Below are 22,492 nucleotides of genomic sequence, written 5' to 3' on the forward strand. Positions count from 1 at the left end.
TAGGAAGAATATATTGAGGTGGGGCAGATTGAGGTCTTCTAAGGAAGAGGCATTTGGAATGAATGGGATTCCAGAGAAAGGTGGTATGGAGGCGAGATGTTGTTCCAGGAGTAGAGTGTGCTGAGACCCACGCAAGTGTTTCCATTGGCTTAAAGGGGAGAGAGCAGGGTAGGCTGCTCCCCCCACCACACACACACACAAGGTTTTTGTAGGCTAAAGCAAAGAGACTGGTTAAATGGGAAGAGGGAGCCATGGACACTTTTGAGCAGTTGAAAGCCATGGTGGGAGGGCCTGGAAGCTGCACACAGGGGCTGGGGCAGGACGGTGTTGTTAAGATCTGAGAAGGGAGATGGGGCCGTGCAGGCGGATTGGCACGGTGCATTGAAATTCTGCCTGCTGCCCAGCCTGGCTGCATGTGTGATTCATCGGGGGGGAAAAGGGTGGGAGGAAGCAAGGATGCTGCTGAGTTGGGGTTCCTGCATGCAATGGATGAGCACACACCCACCCAGGGCCATGGCAATGGGATGTCAGCAGGAGCAGGAGGGTGCCTGGGCTGGAACTTGTCTTCACATGAGTAGTTTGGGTTTTGTTTTTTAAATTTTATGTGTTTGCCTGCACAAATGTACATGCACTGTGTACATGCAGTTGCCCATGGAAATCAAAAAAGGATACTGGATCCCCTGCAACTGTTCCTATGGACAGTTATGAGCAATCATGTATGTGTCTGTAACTGCACCTGGGTCCTCTGCAGGAGCAGCAAATGCTCTGCTTTTAAGGAGCCATCTCTCTGGCTTCTCACCCCCCCTTCTTTTTTTAAAATCTGTTATATCTGTTTATTTATTGTGTGTGAGAGAGAGAGACAGAGAGACAGAGAGAAACACAGAGAGAGAGGAGAGACAGAGACAGAAAGAGAGGTGTCACAGAGCTCAAATATAGGCTAGAGGACGATCTGTAGGAATCAGTCCTCTCCTTCCAACATGCGAGCCATAGGAACTGAGCTCAGATCATCAGGCTTGGCAGCAAGCACTCGACCAGCTAAACCAGCCCACGGTCCCTGTTATTTAATTTCTCTTTATAAGGTTTCTTACACACACACACACACACACACACACACACACACACACACACACGCATGCACGCACGCACGCACGCATGCACGCACCTGAACTCCTGCACTGTTTTGCTGGTTTGTTTCTGTTGTTGTTGTTACTATGAAATGAGATCAGGTCATCTGAGAAGAGGAGCCACAACTGAGAAAACGCCTCCATCAGACTGACCTGTAGACAAGTCTGGGGGTGTTTTCTTGATTGATGATTGATGTGGGAGGCCCAGTGCACCGTGGGTGGGGACACCCCTGAGCAGGCAGTCCTCTGGGGTGTCTAAGAAAGCAGACTGAACAAACCTGGGAACAAGTCAGGAAGCGGCACACCCCATACCCACTGCCTTCAGACTGCTGCCCTCCTTAACGGACTGCAATTGGACACGGTGCAAACCAAATCAACCCTTTGCTCCCAAGGTGCTTCTGTCACGGTCTCTATCACAGCAATAGAAAGTAACTGGAGCAGTGTGGGTGCTGGGAGCGGGCAGAAGGGGTGTCGATGGCTCTCCCTGTGCTGGGGCTGCATGTTGTAGCGGTTAGTCACCCAGGGTGGGTGCTGGGAACTGATGTCATCCCTCCAGCCCTTTATTTAATTTGTGTTTGTTGTTGTTGTTTTGTTCTGGGACAGTGTTTCTCTGTGTCGCTACTTATCCTAGAACCCACTCTGTAGACCTCAAACTCAGAGATCCGCCTGCCTCTGCCTCCCAAGTGCTGGGGTTAAGGATGTGTGCCACCATTGCCTGGCTCCTTTACTTATTTTTTTCTTAAGATTTATTTATTTTATTACGTATACAATATTCTCAGTATTCTGTCTGCATGTATGCCTACAGGCTAGAAGAGGGCACCAGATCTCACTACAGATGGTTGTGAGCCACCATGCGGTTGCTGGGAATTGAACTCAGGACCTTGGGAAGAGCAGGCAATGCTCTTAACCGCTGAGTCATCTCTCCGGCCCCTATTTAGTTTTTTGAAGACAGGATATTATGTAGCTTCGGCTGGCCTCACATCCCCTGTATACTCAAGGATGGCCTCGAACTCCTGAACCTCGTGCCTCCATCACCTGAGTGCTGGGATCACAGGTGTGCACCACCACACACTAGTTTGTGTAGTGCTAAGGACTGAACACACACAGGGCCTTGTACATACTAGGCAAGCATTCATTCTACCAACCAAGCTATGTCCCCGGCCTTGGTGCCAAGGGGATGGACTTTCTCACTTGACTCTTCAGGGAAGGAGCTGTTCTCCAACACTACATTCAGGCCGGTTGGGAAGCTCTGAGGATCACTGACTTTGTGACTCCAGAGCGACAACAAGCTGACTTCAAGGCCCCTGGAGTCTTGGTTCCCGATAGCAGACAAAATAGAAAGCAATGAGACCTCCTGACATTCAGCGGGTAACTTTAGGAAGAGCCCAGGGCCCCAGGACAAAGAGGAGCAAAGTGTGAGTGCATTTTTTCCTTAGCTGAATCGGCCAAGTGTTGACTCCAAGATTGGATAAGGCAGCCCCCACTCTGAGCTTGTTGAATATAAGCCTGTCTGGGGTGGGCCTAAGGGCTTCAGAAGCTGAGTCAGCTAGAGCGAGGGATGCTGGGAACCAGGGAATCTTCCAGATCTGACAACTCTTCCTTGCCCTGGGCAATTATAAAGCCACAAATCACTAAGAAATGGTGGCGTCAGCACCTTGGGGACCCTAATGGAATCCCACGCTATAAAAATTCAATCAGCCAGCTGACCTGGTGTAAGCCTGGCCGAGGCAGTGAGGCTTGGGTGAATAAGGACACTATAGGCAGGAGGACCCCCGGAGTCTGACAGACACCACCCATCAATCCCCTATTTTCAGACCTTCTGAAACAGGTCCTTTGGTCCCACAGGGATCAGCGTCCTCCTTGGGCACTGAATCTTTAAGAGGCTCCGCTATGGCTGGGGGGGGGGGGGGTATGGGAGCTGGTTGGCTCGCTCTACCTTGTGTGCATGTGGCAAAGTAGGGTGGTCAGAATCGTAACTATATGACCATTCCCAAAGCCTTCAACAGTGCAGGACAGTGACAGAACCTCTGAGGACCTCAAAGCACATGGAAACTGAAGAACAGGTACATTCTTGGGACTGGAGAGATGGCTCAGAGGTTAAGAGCACTGGCTGCTCTTCTGGTGATCCTGAGTTCTATTCCCAGCAACCATGTGGTGGTTAACAATTGACTGTAATGAGGGTCCTTCTTCTGGCCTGCAGGTATACATTGCAGTACAGAACACTGTATACAAAATAAATAAAAAAATCTTTTTTTTTTTTTTAAAGATGCATTCTTGTCATCTTAGCACTAGCAGAGTGGAGGCAGGGAGACAAGAGAATCGGGAATTCAAAGTCATCTTTGGCTAAGCAATGAGCTCTAGCCAACCTGGGCTCCATGAGATTCTATCAAATGGGGGCGGTGGAAACAGGGGCAAGGACAGAGCTAAGTCTCCCTGGACAGTCTCAAGAGACCCAGAGCATAGACTCTTCGTCATTGGCTGTGACCTTCCATCCTGCAAACTCTCTCCACTTCAGAAAAATGGGAGAAGTGGCAGAAGTCATTATAGAGGCTGCTCCTGTTTCTGGATGTGGCTGGATGTCAAATCTCAGCGGAGAGGGATGGGTTCAGGGCTCTGAGGAGCTCAGTTATGTCTTGGAGGTCTTGACCAAGGGCAGGGGTTTGTGTAGAGAAAGGACCTCTAGACTAGTCTGGAAGGATTTAAACCGAAGAGCCTAAGCCTTAGATGATCTTGTGATCTTTCTCCAGCTCTTTCTTTCTTTCTTTTTTTTTTAATGAGTAGTTTTTGTTTTTTATGTGTATAGGAGTTTTGTCTGCATGTATGTCTGGTCTGTGCACTACATGCATGCAGTGCCAGTGGAGGCCAGAAGATAGTGTTGGATGCTCCAGAACTGGAGTTAGAGGTGGTTGTGAGCTGCCCTGTGGGTGTTGGAAACCAAGCAACAAGCACCCCTAGCTACTGAGCCATCTTCCTCGCCCCACGTGGACAATCCTCTGCATTGTGGCATGTTCACCAGCTCTCATGGCCTCCTACCGTTGGAAACCAGGAGCACCATCCTTTGATGTGAAAATGGCTTCAACAGGCATAGGGATTCAGGCCTATACTTCCAGCATGCAGGAGGCAAAGGCAGGTGGAGCACCGTGAGTTCAAGGCCAGCCTGTGCTACCTAACAGGATCCTATCTCTAAAAGATTACACTAAGTGTAAAAAGGAAAAGAAGTCAGGCAGTGGTGGCACATGCTTTTAATCTCAGTACTCAGGCGGGACAAGGAGACAGATCTCTGAGTTTGAGATCCGTAAGAAAGCAAGTTCTAGAACAACCAGGAGCTACACAGAGAAACCCTGTCTGGAAAAGAAAAAAGAAAAGAAAAGAAGAAAAGAAAAGAGAGAAAGTAAGCCAGATGTTGTGCATACACCTTTAGTTCCAGCACTCAGGAAGCAGAAGCAGGTGGATCTCTGTGAGTTGAGGCCAGCCTAGACTATATAGCAAGTTCCAGAGCAGCGAAGACCACTTTGAGACCTTGTCTCAAGGCAGGGAATAAAAGCTGGAGAGATGGTTCAGTTAGGTTAAGAAGTTCTTGTTGCTTGTTATTCTTGCAGAAGATCTGGGTTTGGTTCCCAGCACCTTATCAGGCAGTTGACACCCTGGCTCCAGAGTACCCTTCTTCTGGCCTCTTCTGGCCTCCCCAGGCATTGCACGCATGGGACAGACACACACATACATATTTAACAATTTAGAAAAGGGGAGGACAGGCAAGATGGTTCAGTAGGCAAAGGAACTTGCTGAGACGTGGGATGACCTGAGTTTGATACTTGGGACCCGTGAACTGACTCCTGCAAGCTGTCCTCTGACCTCCACATGCACACCATGGCATGCACACAATAAATGAATAAGTAGATGAATAAATGTAACTTAATGAATTTTTGACACAGGATTTCTCCTGGAACTCGCTTTGTAGACCAGGCTGGCCTCGCACTCACAGAGATCTGCCTGTCTCTGTCTCCTGAGTGCTGGGACTAAAGGCGTGCGCCATCACACCCAGTAATTTAAGGAATTTTAAAGTCCTCACATAAAAGGAAAGACGCTGGTGGTTCGTGCCTGTAATTAGAATGCAAGAGGATCAGTTCAAGTGTATCCTGGGGTACATAAGACTGTCTCAAAACAAAACAAAACCTCAACAACAGTCCAAAACACACAGTTAAAAAGGCAATGTGTCCAGGGAGCAGAGCCTCTTCTACCCCCGTAGAAAAAGCAGTTTGTATAATGGGGTACCGATATGAAGCTTTGTGGGGAGGTGCTGTATACTGCCCTCCTAATGATGTTTTTCTTTTAGGGAGAGCCAATGGCAGGGTCCACTGTCTTCAAGATCACCATACTGTTCCTGGTCCTGCTATTCCCGGAGCTCCACGTGGCAGGCACCCTTGCATCTGGATCCTCTCCCCGGAACCTGCCTGAAACCCAACCTCACCTCCCCAGCTCTACACTGTGGGTGCCTCAACCCAGTCATCATGGTCGACGGGGCCTGGGCAAGAAGGACAGGGGCCCAGGCATGCCCAGACGGGGCCAGGAGGGGGCTGTGGTCACCACCGCTAGGCAGGCTTCCCGGATAACGCTCGGACAGCGCCCTGCCGGCCTTCTGCAGGACAAGGAGCTGCTTCTGGGGCTGGCATTGCCCTATCCTGAGAAGGAGCCCCGGTCTTCAGGGTGGGAGAGGATGAAGAAACGTGGCAGAGAACACAAGAGACGCAGGGACCGGCTGCGTCAGCACCGAGGTAGCTAGAGACCAGGGAGCCCTTTACTCCGGGGAGGCTCTAGGCTCTAGGCCAATGCCGGGGACAGGAAGTGATCAGAGAGTCAGGGTTTTAAGGCCCCCCGGAAAGACCATTCAAAACCCCCAAAGGGGCAAAAGTGGACTCCCAGAAGAGGGGATGCATCTTACTAAAGTCAGAGCAGTCTGCTAGGGAGAGGAAGCAGGGAGAAGCCGAGGAGGAGGGACAGAGGTGGAGAAGAGGGAGCTCGTGATAGAAGCTCTGCCTCCTTAGGCGGTCAGTCATTCTCCTAGGTCAAGAAAATCTACCTTGCCTCTGACCTAAATCTACCCAACTCTAAGCCCTGCCAGGTACAGACCGAAGAGCTGGGAACCCTCCTCTGGCCCGTCTTTTAATGAGCTCCAGAACCCGAGTGGAAGCGGAGAGCTTGAACTCTGCAGTCAGATCTATTGAGAGCAGGGTCTGACTTCCACTACTCACTAGTCTGTAGCCTTGGAAAAGTCACCTTCGCGAGCCTCGGTTTGTCCCGCTGCAGAGAGACACAGCCCGACCTTAGTGTCGGAGGAGGTGACCTGCCACTCAGAGAGCTTAGACTTGGGGGTCACGACACCATCCCAAAGCAATCACTACTAAATCCTGGGCATACCAGTCAGCACCCTCCAACCCTGCACACCAGTGACCCCATGTGGTAGCTAACTGTCGGTCACGGTGACAAAGAGGAGAAAGTTGATTTGGGATCAAGGATTCAGAACATTCTGTCTAGGTTGCTTGGAACTGTACTGAGGCAGAGCTCGGTAGAAGCAGCGTGGAGCTGCTCATCTCATGGTGCCCGGTGGCTGAGGGGGAAAAAAGGAGGAGGAGGAAGAGAGAGGAAGGGAGAGACAGCACAGGAATACCTGGGTCCCTGAATCCCTTCAAAGGCACCCCAATCACTCAAGTTCCTTCCACTAAGCCCCATCTCCCAGAGAACCCACTGCTTCCAAGTAGAGCGAGGAGCTGGAGAATCAAGTTTTACTTTTTTTTAAGATTTATTTGTAATGTTTTTAGTTATGTGTATGCATGTGTGAGTACATGCATGTGAGCGTCGTGCCTTCGGGGGCTGGAGGCATTAGGTCTCCTGGAGCTGGAATAAAAGGAGGTTGTGAGCCACCTGACACGGGTGCTGGGAATCGAACTCAGGTCCTTTGCCAGAGCGGTGCATATTCTTAAGTTCTGAGTCAACTCTCCAGCCCAAAGACCAAGCCCTGGGTCCTTGGGGACAGCAAAAATATATACTGCAGGGTCTGGAGAGAAATGTCACCCCTCCCATGCCTGCCTGCGTTCACCTTCCGTATTAAGCTCTGCCTTCGTTTCCAGTGTCACTGTGGTCTCCCAGGCTGAGGCTTCTTTGACCCAAATGAACAAACTCTGATAAACCTGAATACCTCCAACCTGTTGGCCCCTCCCCTAAATCAGTTGGCTCCTCCCCCAAAACCAGATGGCCCCTCCCACAACCAACTGGCTCTGCCCCCAACAGCAGCTGGTTCCTCCCCTGACCAGCTGTCCCTTCCCCAGCCTCACCTGGCCCTGAGCCTACACTGGCCACCTGGCCACTAAGTCTTTTCATGTGACAAGACTGCCTTAGGGACAGAGCGACTGCCACAGACGGGCTGGTTGGATGTTTCTCCAGGAAGAAAGTGAAGCATCCACAGCTTCCTTCTGCAGATAGTGAGAGAGGGCACTTGCTTCCCGGCCAGGTTGACTGAGACTCCCCAGATGCCAAGGACAAGTTTCATCATACTCCCTCCCATTCTCAGGGGTCCCTTGTGCCAATCTGAAAACTGCTGATGCCTGAGGACCAGCAGGAGAGCACAGTACACAGGGGGTCCCCAATTTCCCTCTTCGGTCAAGAGGCAGGACCCTCCTGAGGGAAAGAACACGGTGGCAGGGGACAGATGAAGCCCACAGGTCAGGCCAGTTCATCATCACTTGTGTGTGAAGCCTCAGGCTGACTGGGGTTCATTTCTGCAAGGTGGGGTGGACCCCACGGGATCCGAATCAACTTATACCTGTGTCTTGCAAGGACAAGTGTGGATGACCAACCCCCCCCCCATCTTCCGTCCTGGTCCCATTGTTTGTGACCCTGAGCCCTTCTGCTCTCACTCTCCCACCTGAGTGTCTTCAAAGATGGCCCCAGAAATGGCTTTGCACCCAGGATGGAGGTTCAAATCTATGTCCCGCCACACGAGAACTGTGTGTCCTCAGTGAAGCCACCTAACCTCTCTGGCTTGGGCTCCTCCACTATAGATGAGCAGCAACCGCTTCTCAGAGTTCCTGAGGCTCTTAGATGAAGTAACTACTGTGAAGTGGCGTGTGTGTGTGCATGCGTGCATGTGTGATGTGTGTAAGCAGTGGCTCTCCTTCCAGCTTTCTCAGTCTCCCCAAGCAGTGTCCCTCAGCCTCCATGAACCTCACCTCCTCCAGGAAGCCTTCTATGGTTTTATGTCCCTGGCTGCCCTCAGGCATCCTGGATCTAGACTTCTAGAATGCAGCTTCTCGAGGAGAATTTTCCAACCAGCTCCTTTCCCCCAGTGACTGCTGTTTCCTGGTCTCTAGCAGGGTAGACAGCAAGGGTGTCGGATAAACCAAGGGTCATGATTCCTAGCAGCCCTTGGCTTATAGCAGAAAGGTCAGGCTGCTCTGTAGGTGGACACTGAGCAGCAGACTGGTCACCCTGTGTTTGCCTTGTCTCAGGACGAGCTGCCATCCGCGGGCCCAGCTCCCTAATGAAGAAGGTGGAACCTTCTGAAGACCAGATGCTGGAGGCTGCTACAGAGGAATCTTCTACCAGCCTGGCCCCAACCATGCTCTTCCTAACCACAGCAGATGCCGCCACGCCTACCCCAGAGGAGTCCCAGATCCTGCCTGTCACCTCCCTGCGGCCCCAGGTGAGGGCACATGCCTCCTGTCAGGACTGAACAGAACTGTAGAATTAAGGTGCGCAGGTACGCATCAAAAGGAACTTTCCTGGAGTGTCCTACAGGCTGTGGTCCAGCTAGTCCAACAGCTGCTGTCTCCCCTCGGAAAGGCAAAGAATCAGGTTTGGTCCATGAGGCCAGGTATCTCAGCTGGTCTTTCTGTGTCGTAATCCTGAAGTAGGTTCTAATACCGGCAAATACCTCGGCAGCAGGACAGACAGACATGACACCAAAAGTGAGGACAAATCGACAAAAAGCAAAAGCTTCCTTCTTCCATGTCCTTTCAGGCATGTGGGGGCGGGGGCGGGGGCGGGGACCGGAAGGTGTGGCCCCAATTTAGGGTGAGTCTTCTCACATTGAACGAAGAAAAATCTCTCACAGATGTGCCCGGCTGCTTGGGTTTTAATTGATTCTCCTCCTGTTCTACTTAGGTAAACTGAGGCACAGCAGGAGGGTGGTAGTGGAAGCCAGTAAGCTTTTGCCCCACTGGGTATTCTGTCTGCAGAAAGGATGCCAACCACCAGAGCATATGGGTTGGGCTGGGACAACACGGAAGCCAGTGCCCCCTCAGCATGCTGGTCTCTACACATGTCGAGGGGGCTCCTGGGAGGACCTTTAAAGTCTGGAAGAGCTCCAAAAGCAGCCAGCAGATTTTAAAACCCATGAGTAGAGTGGCATAGGTCAGCGAGGTGGTTGAGCCGTCTACTCCCCAGCTCTGAGAAGGTAAATGGGAAGGGAACAGGGACGCTCACACAGCTCTGACCGCTGGTGACTCTAGAAGGACACAGGAGTTCACCTGGCCATTCTTGCTGATGACAGGGACAGGAGTTCACCTGGTTATTCTCACTAGTGACGGGAGCAGGAAGGGGACAGACAGCTCAAAAGCTACGGCCATGGGCAGGTAGTTACAGTCTGTGTCTTGCTGAACCCTGGCCATCATGTACATGGGGACCCAGCCGCGATATCTGGTCCTCAGTAGTTTCCAGGATATTGTTCAGCATTGTGAGTGGGTCAGCGTTGTGAGTGGTTCAGCATTGTGAGTGAGTGGCCCTCTGTTGTGAGTGGGATTGGGGCCTGCATGTGGTCTTCCCAGAACCTTGAGAGGACGGCAGAGAAATGAGCAATGGGTCCACCTCTAATTCCCTCCCCATGGGCTAAGACGTTCTGAACGAGCAGGTACCACAGCCTCCCTCGCCAGTACCTAGACGTCTTCACTTGGAAGACTCCAGGTCTCCTCCCCGCCTCGTCCTCTGCAGGCACAGCCCAGGTCTGATGGGGACGTGATGCCCACGCTGGACATGGCCTTATTTGACTGGACTGACTATGAAGATTTAAAGCCAGAGGTCTGGCCTTCTGCAAAGAGGAAAGGTAAGTCTGCTTTGCCATCCTGCCCCATGTTTGGACTCCTCTCTCCAGCACCTACTGAGGAGGACCCTTGCTGAGTCCAGGATGACCCGCAGGCATCCAGAGGGGGCTGGAGAGCATCAGTCTAAACTAAACCTGACTGACTGTAGCAGTCTCCCACACTCTTTGCACACTAGACAGGTCCCATGTCTCTTACAGGGCGACAGGCTACGGGATCTGCTTCGGGGAAGAAAGTAAAGTAGAGGGAGGCAGAGGATCTTGTCCGGACCATGCTGTGGGGGTGGCCACTGACTCTGTGACACCCCCCAAGTCTTGTGTTTAATCTGACCTCTTCCTTGTCCCCAGAGAAACACTGGAGTCACTATGCCAGTGATGGTAACGAGACATCGCCAGCTGAGGGAGAACCGTGTGACCACCACCAGGATTGCCAGCCAGGTACCCTGGTACCCCTAAACCCACGCACGAGGCACCAGACTGGGAGGGAATGCCAGAAAGGCAAAAGAGACAGGGCCTCTAGTATGGGAGCAAGCCTGAGTGAGGGCCATGCCCCTTTCTGCACAATAATTAGCAACTGCAGTAGCCAGTTTCCTGAGCATCTCTACCACAGAATGATGTTAGAGAGAGGTGGGGAGAGAAGGAGAGAAGCGAGGTGTGGTGGGGGGCGGAGACTGACTGACTTCATTCTCAGGCAAAGCAAAGCAATTAAGCCCCATGGAGGCTAAGGGCCTTTTCTAAGATCACACAGCCTCAGCCAGCTTGGTTCCTAAGCTTCTTACCCACAACCCACCCTGCTCCTGACCTTGTCTGCTCAACGCCCACATTCAGTCCCCCATCATAGCACCACCTGGCTTTCTGGGGATGGTTTCCATGACACCCTCTCCTGGTCAGCATCCTATCCATCATAGCGGAGGAACATGGCGGGCCCGCTGTCTGACTAGAGTCTGTGGGGTCCTGTGGGGTCAGGTGACCTCCCCAGAGCAGAAGCGGTGGTGGGGAAACATCTGTCACCACTGCACTTGGGAAGCGAAGGCAGGAGGATCAGGAGTTCGAGGTCATCCCCGGCTCCATAGGGAGCTGCAGGCCAGACCCTGTCTTGGGGGATGCTTCTCTGGGGTGCTGATGGTGACACTTATTCTAGGCAAGAGAGGAAACAAGTTGGCAGAGAGTCCTCTGGCCTGATGTCATGCTGGCCCGAAGGGAGCTGTGGGGAAAAGCCTTGCCTGCCAGGGAAGCCCCATGCTGGGTGGCCCTGGTCATGGCCATGCTGTCCCTTGACTGGAGCTGCTGAGGGAGGGGGTGGCTGGGACAGGGGCCAAGTGAGTGAAGATGAAGCCACTCGCAGCAGGAGACCAGTGACTGGTGTCCCTTACTGCTACCCAATAATGAGTGCCTTGGGGGGTGGGGGCAGGGCAGACACAAGCGGCCATCTCCAGGGCGCCACATCAGCAGGATATTCTGCAAAATGCAACCATTTTGGCATTGTTGAAGCGGGATACCAGCCCAGACAGGCTGTCTGTTCCTACATCATTGTCTGCACTCAGAGTGTGAAGAAAGGCTGGAGTCAGGGCCAACAGAACGGTACTTGGAAGCCAGCTCTTGTAATGGGCAAAGAGATGCCTCAGGCTTGCCTAGGCTATCCCTGCAACCACCCAAGGCTTTCGTTCCCCCATCTGTCCAATAGAACGTTGATGTCCGTGATCCCTGAGGTCCCTTCCCTCCCTCAGCTGGCTCTACCTCTGGCACCCCCATCCCTGGGAGGTGAACCCCACACCACCTTTGATCCTCCCATGATCAATCAAGTGGCCCATCTGGGGAGGCCTGAGTCTCTGCCACCTGCCTCTGGGGATTTCATCCGTGAGATCCAGTAGTGGCTCCAGCCCGGGGTGGGGGGGCTTACACACCAGATGGCACACCAGGGCATGGACTGCCACACATATGATGGATCTCCTGTCCAGTGGGACTCAGTGCGGGGCGGCAGGGAGGAGCCGCTCAGCTTGACTGACCACATGTGCTTGCTGTGTTGCCAGGAACTTGCTGCGACCTCCGGGAACATCTCTGCACGCCCCACAACCGCGGCCTCAACAACAAATGTTTTGATGACTGCATGTGCATGGAAGGTCAGTCGGGGCTCCAGGAGGGGACAGCCCCTCCCCACGGTGCTCCCGGAACCAGAAAGCCTTTGTTGTCCAGCCAGCTCTGCAATGAGTGGGACATGTGGTTTCCTGGCAGAGGGTGGATGTGACGGAAGGGTCTGGGGAGAGGGAGTGGGTAGGAGAACCCCCTGGGAGCCGAAGGCACCGGTAGGAACAGCTTTGCCAGGGTCTTCCAATCTGTTTGCTCGACGCGTCTCCATTCCTGGCATCATTTCTCAGATTTGTGTTTCTCGCCTTTTGAAATACAAGCTGGTGTGATCACTCAGGACCAGGAGGGGGAGAAGGGAGGAGACAGGAACATATCCCTTAAAATAAGAGCCAGCCTGAGAAGGCAGAACTCTGGATGGGAGACTTTCCAAGTGAGACGGTGGGGAACAGGGAGTTGGGTGGGATTCCCAGCAGCCACAGGGAAGGGTTCACTTCCCCAAGCACCCACCCAAGGGAAGGGTGTGCCCCATGCACACCTGTGCCCATTGGTGCCTGTCCTGTGCCATGTCCACAGTCACCCCTGGAAGGAAGGTTTTATGATTCCCATTTCAGAAATGAGGTGAGGTGACTTACTCAAACACATCTATGGAAGAGTGGGGTGCGGAAGAACACCTTGGTAGTAGCGTGTTTGTCTCTATGAGAACAGCAACAGCAAAAAGTCCTGAGGCAGAACTATGCTGGGTTGTGTAGGCAGGCCTCAAACACGTGATCCTCCTGCCTCAGTCTCTCCAGCAGCTGGAGTTAAAGGTCTGCAACATCATTGTGGATCTCCCCTTACTTCTCTTGTTTCTTTGTTTTTTTGGGGGGGGGTATTTTATTTTATCATAGGAAAAAAGAAAGGAGTGAGAGAGGAGGATGGGGGAAGGGAGGAGAGAGGAGCAGGGGGAGAGGAGGGGAGAGGAGAGCAGAGGAGTGGAGGGGAAAGGAGAGGAGGGGAGGGAAGAGTATGGAAGAAGAGGGGAGGACAGAAGGGGAGGGGAGGGAAGGGGAGGGGAGAGGAGAGCAGAGGAGGGGAGAAGAAGGAAGAAGAAGAGGGGGGAGGGGAGGAGAAAGGAGGAGAGAGGAGGGGAGAGAAGGGGAGAAGAGGGGAAGGGAAAGGAGAGGATGGAAAGAGGGAAGGAAATGAAAAAGAAGAGAAAAGTTGCCTGTGGTGGTTTATGCTTATAATCCCAGCACTTGAGAGGCTGAGACAGGCCCATCGCGAGTTTGAGGCCAACTGAGGGGGGTGCACAGTGACACCTTGCTTGGAAAACAACAAACCAGGGCTAGCAATTGGCTCGGGGTATAAAGGGGCTTGGTCCGCAAGCCTGATGACCTGTGTTCAGTCCCTGGAACCCTTGTAAATGTGACAGGAGAGAACCAGTCAAAGCTGCACTCAGGAGGCAGAGGCAGGTGGATCTTTGTGAGTTCAAGACCGGCCTGCTCCACACAGTAAGACCCAGTCTCTAAATAAATACATACATAAGTCGCTGGAGGGATAGCTCAGTGGTAGAGTGCTTGCCAGGCCTTGAGTTCAGCCCCCACCCAAATGAAAGACAGGGCCAGGGAAGGGCTGGAGAGGTGGCTCAGTGGTTAAGAGCACTGGCTGCCCTTGCAGGGGACCCAAATTCAGTTTCCCCCACCCATAGGGCAGCTCAGGACCATGCATAACTCCAGTTCCAGGGGGTCCAATGCCATCTTCTGACCTTCACAGGCACCAAACATGTACGTGGTACACATACATCCAAGCAGACAAAACTTCAGACTCAAAATAAATCTTACAGCAAAATAAGTTTAAACAAGAACTCTGAAGGAACAGGTGGAAAATAATTTGACTTCTGTCTTCAGAGTCTTCAAACCCACACTGCTGAAGTCGCAGTCTCAGGAACCCCTGGTTCCCGACACTGAACTTCAGTGAAGACCAGCTGTGGTCCTCCCGGGTAGGGCTCTCACCTCCACACACTTCCCTTAAGTCTATGTGATCTTTATGTATTTATACAGTATTTATTTTGGCGCACACCTCTGACAGATAAGCACGCTTTCAAAACAAGGTGCCCAAATTGCCGAGCCAAGCGATAGGCAACCTTCGTTCCGGCCTCTGAGGGCAGATTCCTCCCCTAGCTGCTGTGTGAACCTGAGCCACACTCAAAGTCTAGTTCACAGTAATAAAAGAGCCTGCATCTTCTCCACTTCTGTGTTACATTCCAGAGAAATGAGATGACAAGAAGAAACAGAGCCATAGATAAGCGGCCTCTGGAGCCAGTACGGTGGCCTGTGCCTGTGATCTCAGCGCTCTAGAGGTAGAGATAGGAGACTCAGGAGACTCGTGGGTTCAAGGTCATCTTCAGCCACACAGGGAGTTCCATCCAGGGCATCCTGGGCTACAGAAGCTCTTGTATCCATCACCCATCCACCCCCACAAAAGGAAAAGGGGAAAGAAAAAGTCCCTGGAAAGTCATAAGGGTTGTGAAAAAGAAAGCCGGAAAGACTGGAAGGTATTTCCACGGGATGATATGTAGAGTTCTTAGGAGAAGGGCAAAGAACGATGATGGGGTTGAAAGAGAACCTGAGGGGCTCTGATAGGAGGCGGACGGTAAAGGCAGGGACCTTGGGCAGGAACTGCCTGGCTTGGCTTGGCATATAGTGAGGCTTGGAAAAGGTTAAAAAGGAAATGAGAGAAGCTTCAAGAAGAACCGTACTGACTTTGTTGTCCTCATTTGGATTTTTTTCTTCTCTCTTCTCTTCTTTTCTTTTCTTTTCTTTGGTTTTTCGAGACAGGGTTTCTCTGTAGCTTTGGAGCCTGTCCTGGAACTAGCTCTTGTAGACCAGGCTGACCTTGGACTCACAGAGATCTGCCTGCCTCTGCCTCCCGAGTGCTGGGATTAAAGACATGTACCCACCACCCTGCACACCTCTACCTCTTAAATGCTGGGAGTAAAGTGTGGGCTACCATGCTCAATCTGGTTTTTTTTTTCCTAAGTAGGAGATGAGGTCGTGTGTAGTTCAGTGACAGAATGTGTGCTTAATATGCAAAGCCTCAGATTCAACATTTAGGTTTTGCTGGATTTTTTTGTTTTGTTTATTTTTTGTTTTGAGTCTGCTGTATAGCCATGCCAGCCTTAGACTAAGCCCAAACCTGTTGTCTCAGTCTCTTGAATGTTGGGATTACAGGCCTGTGCAGTTAGCCCAGTTCCTTAAAACTTTTCAAAACATTGTGTGCTAAGACTCGGTGGTATGGAGGGGCTGTAAAATGAGAAGCCTGTGCGGGCTGAAGGGGAAGAAAAGGGAGGGGACAGTCACCCACAGTCATGACATCCTTGCCTCCTTCCACTCAGGGCTGCGTTGCTATGCCAAATTCCACCGGAACCGCAGGGTCACTCGGAGGAAGGGGCGCTGCGTGGAACCTGAGACGGTCAACGGGGACCAGGGATCCTTCATCAACATCTAGCGCCCTAGCGGTGCCTCCCCACAGGCCGGGGTTCTGAGCTAGGGAGGTTTGGACAAATAAGACCGCGTCAGTAACTAGCTCAGCTTGGGGCTGCGTGGGGGATCCAGTGACTGAGGCTGCGGGTGCAGGCCCGGTATTCTCATCCCCAAGTTGGGTGACTGTTTGGTTGAGAGCAGCTGTGTCTGCCATCCCTGGTGGTACCCACGCAGCTCGCGGATCCCGCTCTACGTGATAGTCGTGTCGAGCGCGCCCTCTTCTGCTTGACATCAGCATTGCAGCAGCTTCAATTTGGAAAATCAAGCGGTTTCCGTCCTGGAAAGGAATGGAAAGAGAGAACACCTGACGGGAGTGGCTCTGGAATACTCTGTCCCAGGCAAACGCCAAGCACCACCTTCATTTTTACTGGATTTCCACAGAGACCGTGGCAAGAGACCACTGAAGTACTCTTGAGTTGCAAGACCTGTGCAAGGTCCTACATCATCCATTGATCCTCCATCTTTGGCAGCAGACATAACTTGACTGTCTTCAGCCTTTCCCAACAGAGGCTTATCGCCTTTTTGAGAGACAGAGTCTCACTCTTTGGCCAACCTGGCCTTTGGAAACTCAGACAATCCCCCTGCCTCTGTCTTCCAAATGCTGGGATTACCAGGAGTTAGTCAGCATATTTGGCAGGTGTATCCTCCTTAAAAACAAAGCATGGGGTGGTGGTGTTTGGCTAACCCTAGTTTCCATCCCCAAGCGTGGTGTCAAAGGCAGACGGTGCTGGGGATCAGTAGTTAAAGGTCATCTTCGACTACTTAGCAAGTGTGAGATCAGACTACAGGAGACTGTATCTCAAGCTAAACAAAATAAGCCATTGGCCTAGCCTGCACAGGGCCCTGGGTTTGATCGCCACTTGTTCTCTTCCATTCCCGCTTCTTTCCCCGAGCCCCCCACACACAAGGGATGCGTTCACATGAAGAAGGGTCCCTGTGAAAGGTCTTACCCTCGGACAAGTGCTAGCCACAGTCATGAAGTGGCTGGGGGTAACTTTCCTGGTGTGGCCTGGGTCATGGGGTCGCTCCCTCCTAAGTTGTCCTCAGAGCGTCTCCCCTGCTGGAAGGGCAAGCACATGCCACCCTGAGTTCACTTGACATGATGTTTGGTGACTCCCAGCCTCCCCAAGATCATCTCTGGACTCCATCCCTTCGCTTCAGCAACAATGCCCCTTGGAAAGTGGGGTCACCTCCAAGACTGGTGCAGCCTTCATGCTCACAGGCTAGAACCATGATGACAACCTCACCATTATTGTCACTGCCCGGAATATGTGTCCCAGCAGATCTGGAGCCACATGAGGAGGCACCTCAGGAGAACCCTTTAGACCCTTGCTCCTGGCGTCTCCCTCCTGGTCAACTTTTGCAAAGGAAAAAAAAGCCTTCTCTGCCCCCGCCCTCCCCAGCCTGGACCACATCCATGGGATGCCAGGGTTGTTTACAACTTTGGGGTAACCAGTCTTGTCCAGGGATCAGGCACCAAGGAAAACAAGCAGATCTAGAAGAAATCAAATATACTTGTTCTTCTTTCCCAAGTTGGGTCTGATAGGCCTGGGAATGGGGGCCAGGGCCAATAGCCGGAAGGATCAAAGCAGCAATGGGAAAGCAGGCTCTAATGCAGATCATTTTCCTTTCTGTAGTACCAGGGCCTTGCACGTTCCAAGCAAGTGTCCTGCTGCTGAGCTACATGCTAACTGGTCTGGGCTTCGAAGTCTCTGAAGCCTCCCCAGGGGGCTGCCATGGCAGCCTGAGAACATTGGTCCGCTGCCCTCCTACCTGCTGCAGCACACAGCTATACATGGCCTGCGCCCCCTCTCACGCTCTGCTCCCCTTACGGAAGTTGCTCACGGTCTCTGTGCCTTGACTTTTCAAAGAAATGAAAATGCCTGATTCTTAAAACAGTGCCTGGCCCATCACACACACCACCACCACCACCACCACCACCACCACCACCTAGAGTACCAGCTAGCCAACTTCAACTTCAGCAGGCCTTCATTTGCACAGTGATCCATCACATATGCAATGATGCTTTTTTTTTTTTTTTTTTTGCAGTGTTTCACTTCACTATTCATCTCTGGCTGACCTGAAACTCACGATGTAGACCAGGTTAGCTTGAAACTTACAGAGACCCGCCTCCTCTGCCTTCCAAGTGCTGGGATTAAAGGTTGCACCACCATGCCCGGTTCAGGATGCTTTCTATGATTGCTCCAAAGTGCACTTCACAGTGAGTGTAGTGGTGCATGCCTTTAATCCCAGCATTTGGAAGGCAGAGGCAGACAAATCTCTGTGAGTTTGAGGTCAGCCTGATCTACGAAGAGAGTTCCTGGACAGCCAGGGCTACATAAAAAGACCCCGCCTCAAACAAATATACAAACAAAAAACAAAGTGGACTTCCCCAAACTGAGTCACTGCTCTGGAGAAGCACATAGATTCCCACGCTGAGGCAGAGCCGGAGGAGCATGTGCCTACACAGCATCAGGTTTATGAGAATAAAAGCGGACCCTGGTGGGGAGCCGAGCAGGGGCTTGCTTAGAACAACTCTGGTAGGGAGCTGAGCAGGGATTTGCTTAGAACAGCCCAGATACCTGAGCTGAAGCCTCAAGGACACTCTGACAGATCTACACTGTCCCCAGACAGGGACTGTTTGTCTGGGCTTTGGCGATAGAAAGGATGGTTTCCATGGCTGGTTGAAGGGGGTATGAGGGGCCTATGACTAGAGATGCAAGTCAGATTCCAAGGCCACACCCCTTCTCCTGCAGAGGTGCAACAGAGTCCCTCTGGAAGCCTCCTGCAGCCTTCCCCAGAGCATCCACAATGAGGAGAATGTTTAGAAAGTAAGGAACCAAGAGCCTTGGGGTGCCAGGAAAGTAGGCTGGAGAGGTCAGCGGCTGAGGCTGCCCTTTGAGGGTTCCTGGGGCGGGACCACATTAACACTGGCCCTCCATGCAGCCTTCATGCTCACAGACCACAGTGAGTGTGTGCATACAGGCCATAGATACTGTGTACACACAGAAAAGGGGTACCCGGTCAGGGTGAGCAGGCTGCACGCAGAACAAGGGGTTTGCATTGTGGGGAGTGGGGTTTCCAAAGCCCCAGGAAGGGCGGGTGGTCTGGGACAGATCTATGACCAAGCCTTCCCTGCTTGGAAAGCTCCAGCATCACCTGGGAGTCTGGTAGAAGCACAGACTCTTGGGCCTCCCTCCACACCTACTGAACTGCAATCACAGGAGTGGTCCCCAGCACCTGGCTTCTAACACGTTCTCCAGGGCACTCTTGGATGTGGTGGGTATGAGGATCACAGATGGAAGACAGATGCCGGTGTTGAGGACATTAGGACAATTCAGTACTCTTGTGTTCACTATGGCTTGGCAACTCTGAGGCCTGTTTCTTGGCAAACAGCGAGGACAAACTCCATGATCCAAGGCCTAACTCCTTGACTGCCATTGGCTCTGTTTAAAAGGCACCAGGTAGGGCTCCTAGGCCCAGAGTCTCCATCATTGGATGTGTATGCTCTTGGGAAATGCCTTGGAGGTCTATAGCTCCTCCTTGAAATGTGGAAGCGACGAGGGAGGGGTACTATGGTCTATGATGCCATATTGCATGTATTCTCTGAGCTGTAAATAAAGAGGTGACAATTGCTAAGCCATTTCTTGCCCCTGTTCTTCCAGGAAATGGTCAGTCTGACTGGCAGGGACCACAGCCAGAGTCTTGAAAGGAACCCTAAGTCTTGAGGCAAATGCGGTTCCTCCCTCACCTGGATATTGAGGTCTGCAGGGTTGGAGCAGCTGCTGGGGTATCCAAGGGGATTGGGGTGCTGTTCACCTCAGACTGATCAGTAGCAGCTGCAGCAGAGTCCCGCTTTAGTGTGGTTCAGGACAAAACACTGTCAGTCCTGACAGGGCCTTCCTAGGCTCAGATGCCATCTTGGGAAAGTTTGTGAACTGCTTGCAGTGGCCTGGTTTGGCAGGCTGAGAGAATGTCTAATCTGGGCACCATTCCTGCCAGTACCACCCCAGCCTGCTCACTGGGTCTTCTCAGGTCTGGCTAACCAGGGCAGTTTTGGTTCCGATGGCAATGGCTTTAGTATCCCAAAGTCAAGGCTGAGCCCAGACTTTTCTTTCCCACCAGTCAGTTCCCAAATAACTACATAGAGACTTAATATTAATTATTAATGCTCGGCTGATGGCTTAGGCTTGTTTTTAGCTAGCTCTTACAATTTATTTTTTTAAATATTTATTTATTTACTATGTATACAATATTCCATCTGTGTGTATGTTTGCAGGCCAGAAGAGGGCACCAGACCTCATTACAGATGGTTGTGAGCCACCATGTGGTTGCTGGGAATTGAACTCAGGACCTTTGGAAGAGCAGGCAATGCTCTTAACCGCTAAGCCATCTCTCCAGCCCCCTAGCTCTTACAATTTAAATTACCCCATTTCTACTCATCTCTATGCTCCCCCAAAGCTCATTTACCTCATCTACAGAGTTCCCATCCTGTTTGCTCGGCTTCTCATGGTCTCCTCTGACTCCGCCCTTCTCCCCAGCATTCTCACTGCCCTGGAAAATCCTGCCTAGCCATCATCAATCAGCTTTTTACTAACAATGAGAGCAACACGTCTTTACAGTGTACAGAAGGATTATTCCAGAATGCCCAGGCACTTTTGGAACCTAATGTCCTGACAAGACTGCCCTGCCCAGCTGTGCGGAGTGTGCGGGGACCAGCTTTCCCAAACCTAGGGTTTCCTAAATCATGGGCCCTGGCCAGCCAGCTCCAGCATCCTCCAAGAGATCTTGGGCTTCTGAACCCTCAGGGCCTCTGGCTCAGTGTATCGAGTGCTCTTGGGACTTGGCCTGCTTGTTCTTAGGACGGCGGAGTCCTGCACCAAACCTCTCTTACCCAGTGAGCCGAGTGACTCCTGCTGAGGATGGCTCTAGGAACCAAATCCAGGATGTCCCTTTCCTACAGACACCAAAGATCATACTATCTCTGTCTCAACTCCTCAGTTCTACCATTCATTGGTATGGAAGCAGATGCCGTGTGGCAATAAAATTTTATTGACATAAAAGATCAATGGGGCAGATTTGGTCTGTAGGCTGGGGTTTACTTGTCTGTCGCTGACCTCTAGTCAGTGGCTGCGGAAAGGCCTGTGGTCCTGACGTGCCAGCTTGAATCTGTTTTTAGATATTAGTGACTCTGAGATAAAGGACCAAGGCCAGGTGTCTGGAGATGTGCACTGCAGTGGGGAGCGTCCTGGGTTCAGCTCCCAACAACCACAAAGTGGCTCGTGGCCATCTATGGTGGGGTCTGGTGCCCTCTTCTGGCATGTGAGCTAAGAACCAAGGCCAGACAAATCCCAGCTCCCAGAGGATTAGGTACAGCCTAGGTCCAGGTCTCAGAGGTCAGGTGGCTGTACCAGAGGCAGATTCATTGCTTTGCTAAGGAAACGAAACCCACACTAGGCCTGGTGCCTCAATGCTTGCAGTCCCAGCACTTGGATGTTGGAGGCAGGAGGATCAGAAGTTCAAAGTCATCTTCGGGTATATGATGAGTTTGAGATTAACCTATACTACTTGAGACCCTGTCTCAAATCCAAAAGAAAAAAGTCCAACAAGTATTTATAGTCATATGCCTATGCCTTTAAATAGCTATGTGTTTATATATCATACATATATGTATCTGTGTCTACATATCAACACACACTGCTTTACTTTATTTTAAGCACTTGGCTGCCTAGACTGCGGACTGGCAAGTACACAATCTGTAGAACAGGCTGGCAGGCCAGAAACTGAGGCAGAAGCTCATGTTGCCTGAGGCCAGATTTCTTCTCCAAGGCCTCCATTTCCTGTCTTAAAGCTTTTAACGCTTGAAAACTGCCCATCGCAGAGGCTCTAGAGCTTCGCTCCCCAGCCTACCACAACACCTGGACATGTGGCAAAACTTCTCTGACAGGCAGTGTGGATCTGGGTTTCCTTGCTGTCAGTCATCCCAAGCTTTGAGTGGCGGCAGTGGCAGTGGCTATTACCTGTGTGGGGTCCTGTGCCCGCAGTGGCCGGCACCAGGCCTCCCATCCAGGGCTGGGATGGGCTGAGGGCAGAGTGAGTGAATAGAAAATGGCTAAATGTCGTGTTCCTTCCCGTCTTTATCATCCTCTCAGCCCTGCATCCCACATGGCATATCCTCCCAGGTGCACGCAGGGGACCAGAAGCAGGATGCCTGGATTCTTTGGGTCCTTGTGACTGGTCAGTGCAGCCTTGTGTGTGTGGTCCTGAGTTGTCTTTCTGCGTCCTCAGCCATGGCCTTGAAGCAATGCCTGGTACGGTACAGAGAGGAGCTGCATTCTTGAAAACCCAGTCATGGTTCCTGTTTATGGGAGGAAGCCCCCACCCTCCATGTAACTGAAAATGCTCAGAGCTTCTTTATAGAGAAGAGAAACTGAGGCACAGAGAAGCAGAAGTCTCTTCACCAGAGTGGGGCTAAGTTAGTAGGTGGTGGAGCTGGAGGCTTTTACTGGAATCTGACTCTAGAACCAGATCCTTCGTTTGTGAGTCCTTGACCCTCTCAAAGGGCACCAGTTTACTGAGAGCCTACTAGGAGCAGAGCACCGAATGTACCCACCCCTCCCTAGTAACCTGGAGTCCCCACTTCCCCCTCAGGCTTCACCAGGGAGCTTTCTCCT

General features: G+C 51.9%; 1 protein-coding gene across 1 annotated transcript; it reads left to right on the top strand.

The window, feature by feature from the left end:
• Positions 1-5,461: 5,461 nt before the first annotated feature.
• Draxin (dorsal inhibitory axon guidance protein) lies at positions 5,462-19,461 on the top strand. The gene is made up of 6 exons (XM_085690296.2): positions 5,462-5,896; positions 8,627-8,820; positions 10,107-10,218; positions 10,561-10,650; positions 12,243-12,332; positions 15,671-19,461. Exons 1-6 carry the CDS (start codon positions 5,467-5,469, stop codon positions 15,781-15,783), a joined length of 1,029 nt encoding a protein of 342 aa, XP_085546422.1. The 5' UTR covers positions 5,462-5,466; the 3' UTR covers positions 15,784-19,461.
• The last annotated feature ends 3,031 nt before the right edge of the window (positions 19,462-22,492 follow it).

Source organism: Myodes glareolus, chromosome 6 (assembly GCF_982192425.1).
Source record: "Myodes glareolus chromosome 6, mMyoGla1.1, whole genome shotgun sequence".
NCBI lineage: Eukaryota > Metazoa > Chordata > Mammalia > Rodentia > Cricetidae > Myodes > Myodes glareolus.

Bases quoted from the DNA above. Each gene is read 5' to 3' on its own strand.
- Draxin (XM_085690296.2), top strand. From the start codon at position 5,467: ATGGCAGGGTCCACTGTCTTCAAGATCACCATACTGTTCCTGGTCCTG. The intron at 10,219-10,560 runs GTAAGTCTGCTT...CCTTGTCCCCAG, and splicing joins GCCTTCTGCAAAGAGGAAAG to AGAAACACTGGAGTCACTAT. The intron at 10,651-12,242 runs GTACCCTGGTAC...CTGTGTTGCCAG, and splicing joins CCACCAGGATTGCCAGCCAG to GAACTTGCTGCGACCTCCGG.